The sequence below is a fragment of the Meriones unguiculatus genome, chromosome 10 (assembly GCF_030254825.1).
Source record: "Meriones unguiculatus strain TT.TT164.6M chromosome 10, Bangor_MerUng_6.1, whole genome shotgun sequence".
NCBI lineage: Eukaryota > Metazoa > Chordata > Mammalia > Rodentia > Muridae > Meriones > Meriones unguiculatus.
The window spans coordinates 61689132-61704690 of record NC_083358.1 but is presented as its reverse complement, the minus strand read 5'-3'; the positions used below and the strand labels follow the sequence as shown (position 1 = coordinate 61704690).

Sequence of the window (15559 nt, the reverse complement as noted above, 5' to 3'; positions counted from 1 at the left end):
GAAAGAAAGTAACAACATAAATATTTATGCTTCAGCAGTAAACAGCATTTTAAAACAATACAGTTCTTGGAATATATAGCTAAAGTATAGGAACAAAAATATAATTTTTAATAATTAGGTTTCCAGTTCCAGTTTAAATTAACATACAAGTATACTATAGTGATATTTTATTTTCATAATTATTTCAGGAATTTCTCCATAGATCTGAGTGTTGGCAATGCATGAATAATCAATGTACAGGCATATAAACAACATGGTAGGAGTAAAAAATGGGGCTTATGTTACTAACAGCCCTTTCTTGAGGTTTAGTTTGTGTTCTGGTGAATATGCACTGTATAGAATATTTAAGCATTTTAATCTTCAACATTTATCATTCCTAAGAGGGTAGATTATTCATTTAAAATGAAGCATAAATCTAAACTATGTGAAAAGGGAATGTTTTCCAACTCACTGCGATTGTTTTGTAATCCCCTTCTATAAAGTTTCTTAAAGGAGTGAGGAAATTTAAGGCTGATGTTTGGATCAGCTCTCTGTCAGCTGTTCCGATTCGCTTCTGTGTTTCTCCACATTTAATAAGGGCATTGCCTGCAAAAGAACAAAAAATTGTGTGTATTTAGTGGTCTAGTAATATCAGAAAATTAATCATATAACTTACCTACTTGATCTGCTTAAAAGTTAGTTGCCAGCCTGTTTACCTCAGCAGAATAAAACAGGTTATTCGAAAGTAAATTTAAGGTAAATATCTAAACAAAAAAGATAAATATGAATTAACTGCCTATCGTAACTATGATTTCTAACAATGAGATTAAAGAGGACAGATACATGGAAGACATAGCTGGCCTGGAGACATAGTCCAGTACAAAATAAAGTGTTTCAACAAGTAGGTCAAGTTGCAATCTACATTATCAGATTCTATATATATCTATTCACACCTCAAATTCTATAAGTAAGAGTTATATGAAGAGCTCCTGCGGAGGCACCAGGGGCAGCCTGAGGTGTTGGACAATGGGAACTCTCAGGGGCCGCATTCACTAGGCATATGTCCAGGGGCAATCAGCACCCATGGACCTTTTCTCAAAACAAGGGCTTCCTTCTACCTCTTTGGACTCCCTAGGTTGTCACATGGTTCAAAGGACAGCCTATACATCAAACCTGGAAAGCTTGAAGACATTTAAAAAGCTTTATGTGAAATCCATTCATTTTTGTTATCATATGCTAGGAGTGATGGATAGTATTAATTGTCAACATGACAGAATCTACAATTGCCTAGGAGGGGGCCTCTGGGCATGCCTCGGCGGGGAGGGGGGGCTGTTAACTGAGGTAGGAGCACACATCTTCATTGTGGGTGGAACTCTTCTCTGGGCAGAGACTTCTGACTTGAACCAGGATGAGGCGAGCACAAGGCTTCATCTCTGCTTTTAATGCAGAAGCAATGATCTCTCTCTTTTAGGTGTCTGCTCTGTGACTTCCTGCCGTGACCCCACTGTAATCTGGACGTGTGAGCCAAAAGAAACCCTTTGTCCCTGGGAAGGAAGGAGGGACAGACAAATAAGCTCATGTTTAACAAAAGGTAAACCCTAACACGTAAACATTTAAAGTAGCAAAACAGAGTTAGAGAGCAGAGCAGACAGAAATGGAATGCTGCAATTGGGATTCCATTTCCAGTCCTACCTCCAGCTAGCTTGGACTCTTAGCTTAATCCTCTTAGTTAAAATGAGATTAGATCCAGCTTAGTAAGGAGCTAAGAACTCCTGTCTCTGGGTACAGACATCTGTTAGCAGTATGGTCACAGATTATTTAGGCTCTTCAAACCTAAATTTCCTCGTTTTTAAAATGGGCACTATAGAATTTCTACTATTAAAAATGTTACACGGCAAGATCCTGTCTCAAGATTCCAAAAGGTATAAAAAATGAGGATTCACCAAAATAATTGTGCTTAGACCAATGCCTGGGATATCCATTTTTTAGCCACTATTTTCTAGTAATGTATCCTCAGAGTCTAGTTCCAATTACCAGATACGTTCAGCAGAATTACTAAAAGTGCAAACAGATTAAGAAAAAAAAGACAATCTAAAATATTTTAATATTCCTATTATACTAGGTTTCTGATAGGCAAAGACAGTGGTCCAGAACAAGCAATACATCATACATAAAGCAAGAAGTTTCTCTAAAATTACCAGTTACAGTTTAATTTCAAATTTAACCATTTCAGATTCTCAGACTTAGAATTATAAAGATTACACTGTAAATAGTTCAATGTTACACACATACACACTCAGCAATTCAATTGATTTATGGCATTAAATGATATTTAGGTTTATTACCTTCTGACACAGAGTCTATTAGCTATAGAAATCTGAAGTAGTCCTAGTCATAGAAAATTAGGTCTGATAATAGAACCATGTTGAGGTCTGTATAGGGCCAGAGATAGCTTAATAGGTAAAGGTGTTTGTTACACAGCCTGACAGCCTGAGTCTGATCCCTGGGACCCACAGGACAGAAGAAGAGACCTAATTCCTTCAAGTTGTCCTCTGACCTCTGCATGAGCACTGTGGCACGTGCAGACACATTCATATAGGAACACACATTCACACACATGTACACAAAGCAAAATCAAACAATCAAAACAAAAAACAACCCCCCCAAAGGAATATGTTACTACAGCAACTAATGAAGCCAGGTTACCTGTAAACACATGACAGAAAACATGAGCTAGAAATGCAATGCATTCTGCATTTCCAGAGATGGTGACTACTGACAACCTCTGGGTGCTGATGTCGCAAAAGTTAAACAAAAGCAATGTGGTCTGTCCAAATACTTACTAGGTGTGAAGTACTTCTAATATAAAATAAATAAACACTCAAAGTTTTAATGTAAGTCACTATAACAATGAGTACTACAACAGAAGTATTAATTTTTAGATGTAAAAAAGATGTGACTGCTCTAAATAATTATGTATTTTTTCATTAAATTTAACATAATAAACTTGATGTTAACACTGATTCTATCATATTTTAATAGTAAAAATCTAAATGTGGGAATATTTCTGTTCAGAACCTTTCGCTTTCACTTACCATAAGCTGTCCCCGGGCCAAACTCAGTCCCCGCATCAATCATATATTGTCCCAAAAGCTCCGGGTTGTTTATACGACTTGGTGCTTTTCTATCCAGTTTCTCATACACAAATTCTTCTATCCTGGCATCTAGAAGAGAAGTTAGAAACATCAGTGTTCACAAGAGCAAAAGAGCCAGGCATGGTAACACATCCCTGAGACTCTGGCTCTAGAGGAATCCAAGGCCAGCCGCCATTACCCTTGAAGACCTTTACTCCACAAACCAAAGCCAATGAAAATAATTTTAAATGAGTTAGCAATTATTTCAAAAGAGCAAAATTTAAGAGACTGTTCACCTTCCAGTCACTGACTACCTCTTAAAAACACAAAACTAGAATTTATTCTAGCATGTATCTTTAAGTATAGCTCTATATAATTATATGCTGACTATTCTATAATCGCTAAAGGCTTACAATTCAGAAACCTGGTAACGTATCTAGGCACAAAAACATTCTAAAGTTAAACTTGACATTTGGGTATTCTTTGAGATTTTAAGTTTCAGAAGAGAAATTATAAACTTAGTATCTACTGAAATTGCCTTTAATCTACTCTGAAGTTATATTTCTGATTTTAAAATCAGAAATATTCAGCTAGAGAAATATGGATTCAAAGTATCTGAGGTCTAAGAGTCATATCTTGTATGATAATTTAAGTGTTTCTGCACTGTGCCCAGGATGCCCAGACAAGACGCCTCACTCAAGGCTCACTCTCGTACTTTTAGAGGTTTCGACAGGCTAAGTGCAGGGGCACACAATTATTACTATTTTTATAACACTTGAATTTTAGACTACGGAACTTCACAATGTGCTCACAGTAGCACTGAGGAAAGGACAACATGCACTGATGCCCTTCCCCTTCAGTTTGGTACCTCAAGAGTACCTTTAAAGGACTACATGTCAACACGTTTGGTGCTAGCTGAAGCTCCACTTCCAGTTAGCTTGCTACGTTGCATGACAGGCTCACTTAGTAGTTCCATTCTGTAAGAAGAGTGCACACCTCATCTGCAAGGCACTGATCCTCAACACTTTGAGGTTGTCTAAGGGTAATGACTTATGGGAAAATATAAAGTCAAGTCTTTAAAAAGTCCTGCATAATGTTATTTGTAAATGTATTAGGAGGTATGCAGAAGCATTCATCATCTCCTCTACCCCAAATCACACATACATAAAAAAACCATAGACTCTGAAGACACAAATACTTTCAACCTGGAAACCACTGACTAGCAATACTTAGGGCAGAGGAGAAGTAAAATGTCTTACTTGGATTTGGCTGCAATAACACTTCAGTCTGTTTCATTATTTTTTCTGTCCATACTTTGGTACATTCAGCTTTGCTAAGGAGGTTTTCCAAGTGAGCATCCAATTCTGTCTTCTCTGCTTGGCCAAGTTTTTCTTCTGTGAACTGTGATTATACAAAACACACATATAAATATGTAAACACACCTCAAATACACAGAAAACTATCAATGAGTAAAAATCAAATTCAAATCCAAGCAATCGTAAACCTATGATTACACTCCACTCTTGTTTTTCAGTCACTGCTTATGAGCGCTGTTCTGTGCCTGTGTCAATCCATCCTCCTACTCCTACCATAGTACCTGTGATGACTATACCCTCTGCTAAACTGCATGATGTGGACTCTGTATTTCATGGCACATAAATATTCCTCACATAAATCCTGAGGTTTGGATATCCTAACTGTATGCTTACTGACATGGGCAAGCTTTGCAGGCTTTTTTTCCTTTTGGATATATCCTTCTCAGATGGGGTTTACTGTAGAATGGCTCTTTTTTTCTGCCTTGGCTTCCCAAACAATACATGTTTTAAGGATTAAGTAAGAGTGTCTATAGAAACAAATCTCTCTGCCTAGAGCTTGGTAATTATTATTAAAATTTAAAATATTTTAATTGTTCTATAACCATACCCAAGTTATACATTTATGGGGTCTTCTGAGCAAGCATCATTTTGGTTGTTTCTCCAGGGTATGTTCCATCATTGTGTTCGTAGGCTACTTTCATACAGTAGAAGTTTTTTGTTTTTTTTTTTTTAAAGTATGTGTTTGTGTGTCTGAGAGTGTAGGTGCACATAGATTCCAGAAGAGGGCACTGGACCCCTTGTAGTTGGAGTTACAGAGGGTTGTCAGCCACAAGATGCAGGTGTTGGGAACTGAACTCAGGTCCTCTGTCTGCAGGAGTATGTGCATCTTTATCTGCTGAGGCACACAGTGGAGACCACAGTGGAAGTGTTCTTGCTGATCATATGGAGCCTTCTGGATACTTTCAGTTAAACAACAGATGTGATATCTGAGGCTCTTATGTCACATGTAATTTTCTTCTAGAATATATGGCTTTTCTCCTTTAATGTAGGAAAATGTAGTTTTATATCCATCTCTTTGGGCCTCATTCTTCTCAGCTTAATGCTTTCAAAGGACTATCAGCACTCTTTGCTGAAGGTCCTTCATCATATTCTTCACCAACAACCCTATCTAGGGCCAGAGACCAAGTCAGTGAGTAACAGCGGTTTCAGAGCTACTTTCTCAAGACTCCCAAACTTGCCATACACCATACACAGGCAGCACACTATGACTAAGGACTGGGCAGCAACAATGGCAAACCCTGATCCCGAGGTCAGCCATGTAAACTGCAATCTCATTTTTAGCAGAGAGCCTGGCATTCTTATTCTAAAGGATTTTAACTAGTAGACCTTTTGTAGAGGAATATGTTAGAATTTTACATGTTAAAGCTTTCCCTTCAATGGTTAGGTAAAACTCAGAAAGCACAAGAAACACACTTAGGTGGACCTTAAGAGATGATCTTATCTTTTAAAATATATGCCATTTGTTCCTTCAACAAATATCGAGCTTCTCTTTAAAAATGTAAAATTCCGTTTTATTTAATGTGTGTATGTGTGCATACACAAATGCTCACAAGTGGCAGTCAGAAGACAACTTGCTCTCACCTTTAGTCATGTTGGCCCTGGGGAACTCAGTTATCAGGCATGCTGAAAAGGGCTTTCCTGACTGATCCATTTCCCTGGTCTTCAACAGTATTAAGAACCTATATGTGTGCTGGTACTAGGGTAAGCATTCAGGTTTCCAACAAACCAGGCAAAGTATCTGTTCTTAAGAATCTAATATTTTTTATAGAGAAGAAAAAAAAACCCCTAAATATTCAAGAATAAGGATGTAAAGATGCTGCACAGAAGACCAACGTGGGTGATTCTATTTTTTTTTTTTTGAGTGACATAATAAATTTCCATCTAGAAGAATATAATGATTTGGAAGAGGAGAAATCAGGAGACTTGGGGACATCTTCACCGGGGAAGAAATGAGCCTGGAAGAAGCAGGGGAGTCTAGAGGGAACAGCAACCCTGAGAAATGAACAGCTCATCTGCCACTGAGATGAGCTCAGCAAAGACTTAAGGAGGGGGAGGCACACAGTGTTCTTTTGATGATTTCCAGTTGCTCTTTCTACAGGTTTATTATTACCACTTTAATGTACAGTAAACATAATTTCCTTATAGAAATCTCTATTATAACCAAGAATAGACTTTCAAAGAATAGATTAATAACATCATTAATTTAAAATCATTATTAGGTCAGTCTTGTGTAAGGTATCCTTCTAATAACAACATTTAGTCTCTGTTAAAGGGTAGAACTGAAATGAATTATCTAAGAATTATGAAAATACAGGCTCCCTTTCTAGTATGCAAAATGTCAGTTTTGTCTAACATATTTAGACGTACTATATTTAAAGGAGCAGATTAGAAACTCTGATTGTGGTGTTTATGATAGTGACTGTAATAATCACTGAGTTTACTGAGACAAGTTAGGATTCAAGCAAGTTTTGGGATAGTATTTCAGAGCTAAAATGATCAGAAGGTAGGAGCTGTAAGATTAAGAAACCCCTTCTCTCCCACATTGGTTTTCATTAGGGTGCTTATCACAGCAAAAGAGAGCAAACTACAACAGTGACTTAGACAGTAAGAAGATGCAAAAATGAGCAGGTTTTACTTTGTAGTTCAGTTACAATGAACAAAATAACAAACTCTCAAAGGCAGTAACAGCAAACTCCTCATGGGTAACAGGAAACTTTCCTTAAGAGTCTGAATGTAGAAATCTGTTTAGAAAAACAGTTCTCAGGGAAGGTCCACATGACCAAGGTACTTAGGTACCATGCTCACATTCATTCTCTGTTCTCACTATACTCACATCTACGCTTCACATTTCAGTAAACACAGTTCTGTTATTTAGTTTTCAAAGTTTTAAGAAATCTATCTACTACCACCACCACCACCACTATTGAGAGGCAGACAGCTGTGCTATGTGCAACCATGCCCAGCTTATTTGTAAAATATTTTCCTTTCTTCACCCAATAAGATAATGCATCTTTGTCATGCTTCTGAATTTCCTAATGTCAGGACTTAGTCTGTGTTCAAAAATTCCATATACTTAGTTATGTATCTTATTTATATCAGATATTTAAAGAAATCACACAGGTAAGAACAATAATTCTAGTGATGAATAGGATTGGAGTGATTCAAACTATGTCTAAGGTTTAAGTATTGGGGTTGAATAATTTACTTGTTTAGCAATTTTATTTTACTCCCTTGATCCAAATATACCATAAGTCTGTGTCCTTGTGCTGTGTACTAGCTTACAGTATTGTAGACCTATCTCTGCTTCTTACAGGATACTCAGCTAATTACTGAATTAAGGATGGCTTAATTGCTATCTTGGAAAAAAAAAGAGGCAGGAAGGGGATGTAACACTGCTAATGTTTCTAACTTGAAATAATTTAAATTTCTTTACCAGAAATAAAAAAATAGAGTATTTCCCGTGATCTTATATTTAGGAACTGAACTTCTCAAAAAGTATGAGCTGATGCAGTTTTTCATAGTTTCAGCTACAGCACAGTAAAATGGCACGGGGATAGAAAGTGTAATTCTTTACATATTCTCTCTGAACATAGCTTTAAGAATTGTCTGAGCTGAGAGCATTAAATGAATTAATAAAATTCAGTCACTTATATATTCTACCCTAACAGGTTTTTAAGTACCAAGACTTGCCTATTATATACATGAATAGTTTTGAACTCATGTTTCTTTTTACAACAAAAAATAATTTTTAATAAAAATGTCTAAGTAAAATGAAAGCACCTACAGAAGTTGACCAGAGAATGATCCTTTTAAAAGTGCAATTTGAAGGGGGAGATAGAAAGACCTGGAGGGGACAGGTGCTCCACAAGGAGAGCAACAGAACCAAAAAATCTGGGCCCAGGGGTCTTTTCTGAGAATGATACTCCAAACAAGGACCATGCATGGAGATAACCAAAACCCCTGTAGAGATGTAGCCCATGGCAGCTCAGTCTCCAAGTGGATACCCTAGTAAGGGGAACAGGGACTGTCTCTGACATGAACTCAGTGCCTTGCTCTTTGATCAACTCTCCCTGAGGGAGGAGCAGCCTTATCAGGCCACAGAGGAAGACAATGCAGCCAGTCCTGATGAGAACTGATAGGCTAGGGTCAGATGGAGGGGGAGGAGGACCTACTCTATCAGTGGACTTGGTGAGGGGCATGGGAGATGAGGGAGGAAGGGTGGGGTTGGGAGGGAACTAAGGAGGGGCTACAGCTTGGATACAAAGTGAATAAACTATAATTAATAAAACAATAAATAATTAAAAAAATGAACAGAAAAGCAATCAAAAGTAATTATCAGTGGCTAAGACCCCATACAGGATCATAAGTACTTGAAAAAGAAAAAGACCATAACTTCATAGTATTGTATACCCTGTGTCAAATGTGTTTGCTATACTGTAAGTGCCCGTTAAACTGAAATTAAATTGAATAAATGGGTAAATATTCTCGAATTCATGAATTGGCAGCAACAGTAAAAACGAGCTACAGCTGTGATACAAAGTGAATAAACTAATTAATAAAAATAAAATAAAATTTAAAAGAATAGATTTAAGGACAAAAAAAGTGCAATTTGATTTGAAAGGAAATTGTTTAGCAGTGAGAAAGCTTACTTCTACTATTCTTGCTTATAAAGAGTCACTGGTGCAGCTCTTAAACTATTCTTAGCGTGAAACCTGGCACTTTGGTATTGTACAGATATCACCATAGCTCAGAGTAATAACTCAGTTACTGACTAAATGCTGGAATAAGAAAACAGTGTTTTGTCGTAACTAATATGCTAGCATTCCTGATTTCATGCTGCATTTTAAAAAATACCCTCTTTTCCTTATAGATTTAATTTAAAAAAATACCATGGAATGTGTTAAACAAACAAAAGACTAACAGTATGGTGAAAAACAGTATAATGAAACTTCATAAGCCCTTACCCAGAATTCAACAACTATCAACACTCTGCTAATCTGCTTTCAACTACCTGGTCTTGTCTTCTGAAAAGCTGTAAAGCGAACCTCAAACTTTCTAAGTTTTCACCATAAGTTTTCAGTATGTAATGTTGACAGTCTTAACATTAAAAGACACAATCAAAATCTCAGTTTTAACTCCCTCCTTAATAAATGGTTGAACACTCCGTGGAGTCATTTTTCACATCTTTGTCTCCTACTCCAGGGCTACTCTGACAGCTGACATTGTCAGCTAAGTCACATGTGGCCCCACGGTCACAGCTTTCTCCCAGCTGGTCTCCCCTGTATCCCTAGCGCCCAGAGTGTTCCAACTTGTTTCTCTTATCTGAAATACCTTTCTTCCAAAATAAGAACCAAACAACAGACAGTACATCTCCCTGTGTCTCCACTGCTCCACGAAGGTGTCCTGGCTCGGCATCCTACTCAAAGCTGCAGCAATGACAACTGCCACCGCCACTCTCCCCAGTGGCTCCCCCCACCCACACACCCAGTCTGCATCCTGCTGGACTCAAGCTTCATGAGGAGAAACACTTTGCTGATTTTATTCGCTGTCAATCAGTGCTGTTCCTAACACTGAAGCTAAACCTGGAATATGCGCTTGACTACGAATGGAGAGACAATTATTTGCCACCTCACATACGATACAACTTAAAAGCCTTTTTAAAAAGCACTGCAAACAACGAGCAATTAAAATTCATTTGGGAAGTGCAACTTTTACCAAGTTTTCTAGATTTACATTTTAAAGTTGAGTCTTTCAATAGTTTAGACTGGATTTTGTAAATGTGCCCTGTTGAGGCAGAACGCATTATGTGTCTGAAACATAGTTAGTTGTATTAAACTGTGGCATTAGGCAGTGTCACGTCTTCACTAAATACCCAGAGGAAGAGGTAAACAGCACTAAACAAAAAATTACCACAGCCTTTGTGGTCCTCTACTGAAGTCAATGTCAAGTCTAAAAATTTTGTATTTCACCCCCCAATTATTGAACCACACATTTCTGGGGAGGAAGGAGAGTAAGGGGTTAAGTATGGCAGTTAGCGTGTCACTCCTCACGTCTGTCCAGAAAACCACATTCTGGATGGAATTTCCCATCTCTGAGATGGGATAATACTTGATGTTGATAATAAAACGTTCAGATTTTTCCATGGTTCTTTTCGGGCCACATCATACTGCTGTTCTACATACCTTAAGACCGCAATGCTCATTCTGGGAGAAAAATCAGCTTTTAGTGTAGTAGTAGGTCAGAGGGCAACTGGTTGCATACTAGCAAGCCAGTCGAGTTATTTTCCCTCGCTGAGGCTGCTTCCTTTTATATGAGGGCTGACAATGCCTCTCTGGCAAAGTGAGAGAGGGCTGCAGCAAATGTGAAATTTACAGCAGACTGCCCACCACACTAGTTTTTTTCATAAGACAGGCAGTCATTACCTTGGGCAACTCTCCATTCTTTTTTGTGCCAAGGAAAATGCAATATGGTATCAGCGGTGCCAATAAAATTAGAGTAAAGGAAACCAGAGATGAAGCAACACAGGGGATTTCTGTAGTTCAGCGTAAATCTGGCACATGGGACATTACTTTTGTTTTCTCTGTACAGAAGAGAATGCTGTTGCTACCCTATGTCACTAACTTAAACAGCAGATTGTTTATAAACCGTGTTGTGAAGTTTACATCTGTTCATAGACTTAACTGAGTTTGCATAACGCGGGTGTGGACTGTAAAAATCTGCCCAAGTTCCCTATTGCTGACACTTCCTTGATTACAGAATACAGAGACGCAGTGAACTTTTCCCCTCCAAGTGTGCCTGACGCATACCAATGGGAGCACGGTTGCAACACCACCGATCTTGTCCTCCCCTCACCGCGGCTCTGCAGCCCGGCCGGGGAGCGGGTCAGAGAACCCCTCATCCCAGGTGGCCCGCGTCCGTGGCCAAGTCTGGACACCCACAGGGACGGGGGAGCTCCATGACCCCCACGGCTTGCTCAGCTCCAGGGGCAGAGACGGCGGGTGGGGGCAGAGCTGGCGGCTCCTCCGGGCTGAGGGGCAGGAAAGGGAAACTCCCTTCTGCGACGCGGCCCGGAGGGCGACTGCGACCGCGGGGAAGGGTGGGGGTGGCGCAGAGGTGCTCAGCGTCGCCCGCCTCCCGCGCCGGGCCACCGAGGCCTCCGCCCCGGGCCGCGTCCCGACTCGCCGCGCCCGGCGCCCGAGCGGCGGTTGGGCGGAGCGACGCGGAAACGGCCGGCGGGGCCGAGGGGCGTCGGGCCGCGCCCATCGGCAGGCCGGGGTCCCCCCCGGGGCGCCGCGGTCGCGGGCCCGCCCTTCCCTCGGCGTCCCCGGGCGCCGCCGCCGTCCTACCTGCACGGCCCGGCTGAGGAAGGTGCCCGCGTCGGCCGCCAGCTTCTTCACGTTGAAATCCATGATGTTCATGCCGGGCGGCGGGCGGGCAGGGCCGCCGGCTGCGCTAGCGGCGGAGGGCGGGCGCCGGGCGGGCGGCGGGGCGGACGTGGAAGGTGGCGGGAGGCGGCGCCAGCCCCGCGCAGCTGTCGTTTCCTGAGGGGGAGGCGGAGGGCGTGGCGGGGGCCGGGGAGGCCGGGAGGGGAGCCGGCGCCGCCGGGCGCGCGCGCCTCGCCGAGCACGCGCTGGCGGAGCCGCGGCCACCGGGAGGCAGGTCGCGTCCGGGGACCAGCCGCCGAGGCCCGGCTCGCCAGCGGCGGAAACAGCCGGCTGGGGAGGGGGGCGTGGCCTCGGAGCGGGGTGGGGGCGGGTGGGGGCGGGGAGGACCTCGCGCGGAAACAGCGACCCCTGGAGGGTCACCGCGGAGTCAGCGCTGGGTGGAGTCGCCGCCGAGGCTCTCGGGGAACAGCGACCCCTGGAGGGCGGGTGGAGTCCCTGCTGAGGCTCGGTCAGAGCATCCGTGGAAGTTCTTGAACAGGACCCGGAGCCCCCGGTGCCGCGGTTCACCCCACCCTGGTTCTCCCAGGAAGCCTCAGTGAGCATCTCTGACAGAAAGGCGCGGACAAATGTTCCGTAGGAGGAAACAGAGAACCGAAGCCATGGAATCATTGGCCCGGATTTCCTGTATGGGGTCCTGTGTCCAGGGCTACCTGTGGCTTGCGTGGTCACCGAGCCAAGCTTTGCTGGGATTGTCGTTATTTTCTCCTGCCCTATTCTACTTTCATTCACCGTTGAGGACTTACTGAGTGTCAGGCATTGAGCGGGTGCTGAAGAGGTCGGTCCCTGTGATGGCTTGTGGTGTTTAGAAATATCTAGGAGCCCCTGGAAAGGCATGTGAGAACATTTCAGAGAGACAGTAGAGGAAGAAAGACAAGGTTTCCACCCTGCTAGGTTCATTCACTCTATATTCATTCTTTTACCCTCGAGTAACTACTGTCTGGCAGGGCCTCAGCCTTCCACTTCCTGGTGCTGGGATAAAGGAGTGAGCCACCCCTCCCCCCCCCCTGCACTCAGCTAATTTAGTTTCTGTTTTTTGGGAAAAGGCCTCATGTAACATAGACTGGCTGCAGGTACCTGAGGATGGCTTCAAACTCATAATTCTACTATCTCCGTTTCTGTTTTTTCTTTCTTGTTCCTCCTTTTCCATCTCCCTCCCCTTATGCTGGGGACCATACCACTGTATATGCTAAATTCTCTTTTATTATTCTTAGCATGTATCTTTCATTTTGATGTCTCAAGATACCTTTGGAACCTCTAGGTATCAAATGTATTCCCAACTTAAGAAGAAGATGAAGGCTAAAGGCAAAAGTACACACCGACTTAAGTGTTCTTTCTCCTTTTGAAATCAAGCGTTTCCATATCCCCCAGCTAGTAAGTGTTGATTTTCATGTCATTAGCTAGGACTGCTCCATTTAGTTCCTCACAATGGCAATTCAATCTAATAAATGTAATGCGCTCCGTTAAAAAACTAAGGGCGTTTGTGAGAGAACAGTAGCACTTATTTTTTAACAGTAAATATTGTTATCTTGAACAAAAAAGAGCTTGTGTTAGCAAAGAAGGAGAGAATAGTTATAGGACAGGCAACTGTTAACATTTGCTCTGCTGTTGTTGTGCAAGAACTAAAGGGGTCTTATGCTCCTGGAACCTCTCTTTAGGTTTTAGGTCAGTTATATAATTGAAAAAAAATCAAGAGAAAATTCTGAGGCTGTAGTTCAGTGGGTTGACTTTTCCAAGAGTACCGTGTTAGGCCATGGGTTCCATTCCCAACTTAACTAACACAAAACTTATAGGAAAAAAGGTAGGTGTGGTGTGTGGTTGCAAGGGAACCCTGTTAAAAGGTGATAAAACAAACAGTAATTTCTTGTGGTCTATTTTTTTTTTTTACTTGTGATAATATCTCTAAAATTTGCCATTTAATGCTGTTTTAAACAAAAACTGAAAAGTTAAATTATTTGGGTGAATTTTGCTATATATTAATAAGCAGACAAGAGCATCTGGTAAGTTACAGTGAGAAGAGATTTTTTAAAAACATGTATGTGGGTGTTTTGCCTGCTTGTATGTCCATGCACCACATGGCTGGTGTACTCAGAAGCCGGAAGGGAAATCCCCTGGAGTTACAGACACTGTAACTTCCTGCACTGGAGAACTGAGAACTGAACTTTGGTCCTGAGCCAACTCTCCAGCTTCTTTTAATGAATGAATGAAAAAAAGAGAGGAAGGCAGGAAGGCAGGAAGGCAGGAAGGAAGGGAGGGAGGAAGAAAGGTAGGAAGGTTATGTGTGCTGTGGAGCAGAAAGGGGAGGAAGCCTTGACTTTGCATTTGTATCTTTTTATACTGCTTTTATCTTAAGTTTCTCTCCTTGTATAGGTATGTCTAAGATGGGTGTGTCTAATGGGTGTGTGCATGCCTACACTCACATACCACTTCTTGTTTATGTTTAGTTTTGTATTTTAAAACAAATACTTTACTGATCACAAGAAATTACTGATTTAATGAATACAATCCATGGGTGTTAAAATATTCAAACGGCATAGAAACGAACAGCCATGAAAGCAACTAGTAACTCAAATTCTCAGGGTTAGCCAGTGTTGACATTTTGGTTATTGTCTTTCTCTGTAAATATAGATGAAACATGGGTGATACGCGCCCAAGTTTTGGGGCGCCAAGACTTGGCCGTGCATCCCTCATGTCTGACAATGAGAACAACAGAGTAAGAGAATAAGGGATGGAGGGACAGAGAGAGGGAGGGCGAGGGAGGACACACAGTTACTTTGTATGAGAATTTCTTTTTTCCTCTTTATTATTTGTTTTGGAATCAAGGTCTTTCTGTAGCTTAGGCTGGTCTTGAACTTGTAATCTTCCTGCTTAGGCTCCTGAGTGCTGGGATTCAGGTATGCATTTTTCTACACCATTTCTGACTCTTTTCCAAACTACTTGTTTTAGTCTTAGACATATCCATTTTATTCATTTTAATTACATATTAGAATGAAGTAAAAGGAACTATTGTATTTATTCATCTTTCCTTTGTTTTCCTCTCTGCTGACTTGTATTGGTTTTTAAAATTGTTTTTATTATTGGTAGAGAGTAAAATGGAGTTAACAGTAATGTCCAATGTTACTAGAAAATATAGAGAAACAAGCATTCTTTGTTTTTTTAAAAAATTTTATTTGTTATTTATACCGTATTCTGCCTGCATTGTGCCTGTGCACCAGAAGAGGGCACCAGCTCTCACTATAGATGATTATCAGCCACCATGTGGTTGCTGGGAATTGAGCTCAGGATCTTTGGAAGACCAGCCAGTGTTTCCAACTTCTGAGCCGTTTCTCCAGGCCACAAGCGTTCTTTCTTAAAAGATTAATTAACTTTTTGTGTATGTGGCTTAGGCATGTGTGTTCCTGTGTATGTGTGGGTACATGTGCCCATGCACTTGCATGACAAGGTCAGAGGAGTATGCAGTGAGCTGCAGGGATCCTCCTGTCTCTGTACCCAGTGCTGAGCTTACAGGTGCAAGCAGCCATGCCTAGCATTGGCAAGCATTCTGGGATCAGGACTCAGGACTTGTGCAGCAAGTTTTTATCGTCTCAATCCAGACCACCATTCTCCATCCTGTTTCCACTTGATCCCA

At 41.5% G+C, this 15559-nt stretch overlaps 1 protein-coding gene across 5 annotated transcripts in view; it reads right to left on the bottom strand.

The window, feature by feature from the left end:
* Window positions 1–12122, bottom strand: part of Sh3glb1 (SH3 domain containing GRB2 like, endophilin B1) — a 37860-nt gene extending 25738 nt beyond the window's left edge. For 2 of the 5 annotated variants that reach the window (XM_060392587.1, XM_060392589.1), the window contains exons 1-4: window positions 11836–12000; window positions 4373–4514; window positions 3075–3203; window positions 452–585 (exon numbers count right to left, since the gene is read on the bottom strand). In XM_060392587.1, coding sequence (XP_060248570.1) covers window positions 452–585; window positions 3075–3203; window positions 4373–4514; window positions 11836–11907 — 477 coding nt within the window. In that variant the 5' untranslated portion in view covers window positions 11908–12000. Of the gene's footprint in view, window positions 1–451; window positions 586–3074; window positions 3204–4372; window positions 4515–11835 lie in introns of all 5 variants that reach the window. The other 3 variants (XM_021658029.2, XM_021658027.2, XM_060392588.1) reach the window with 3 other exon arrangements.
* Between the last annotated feature and the right edge of the window lie 3437 nt (window positions 12123–15559).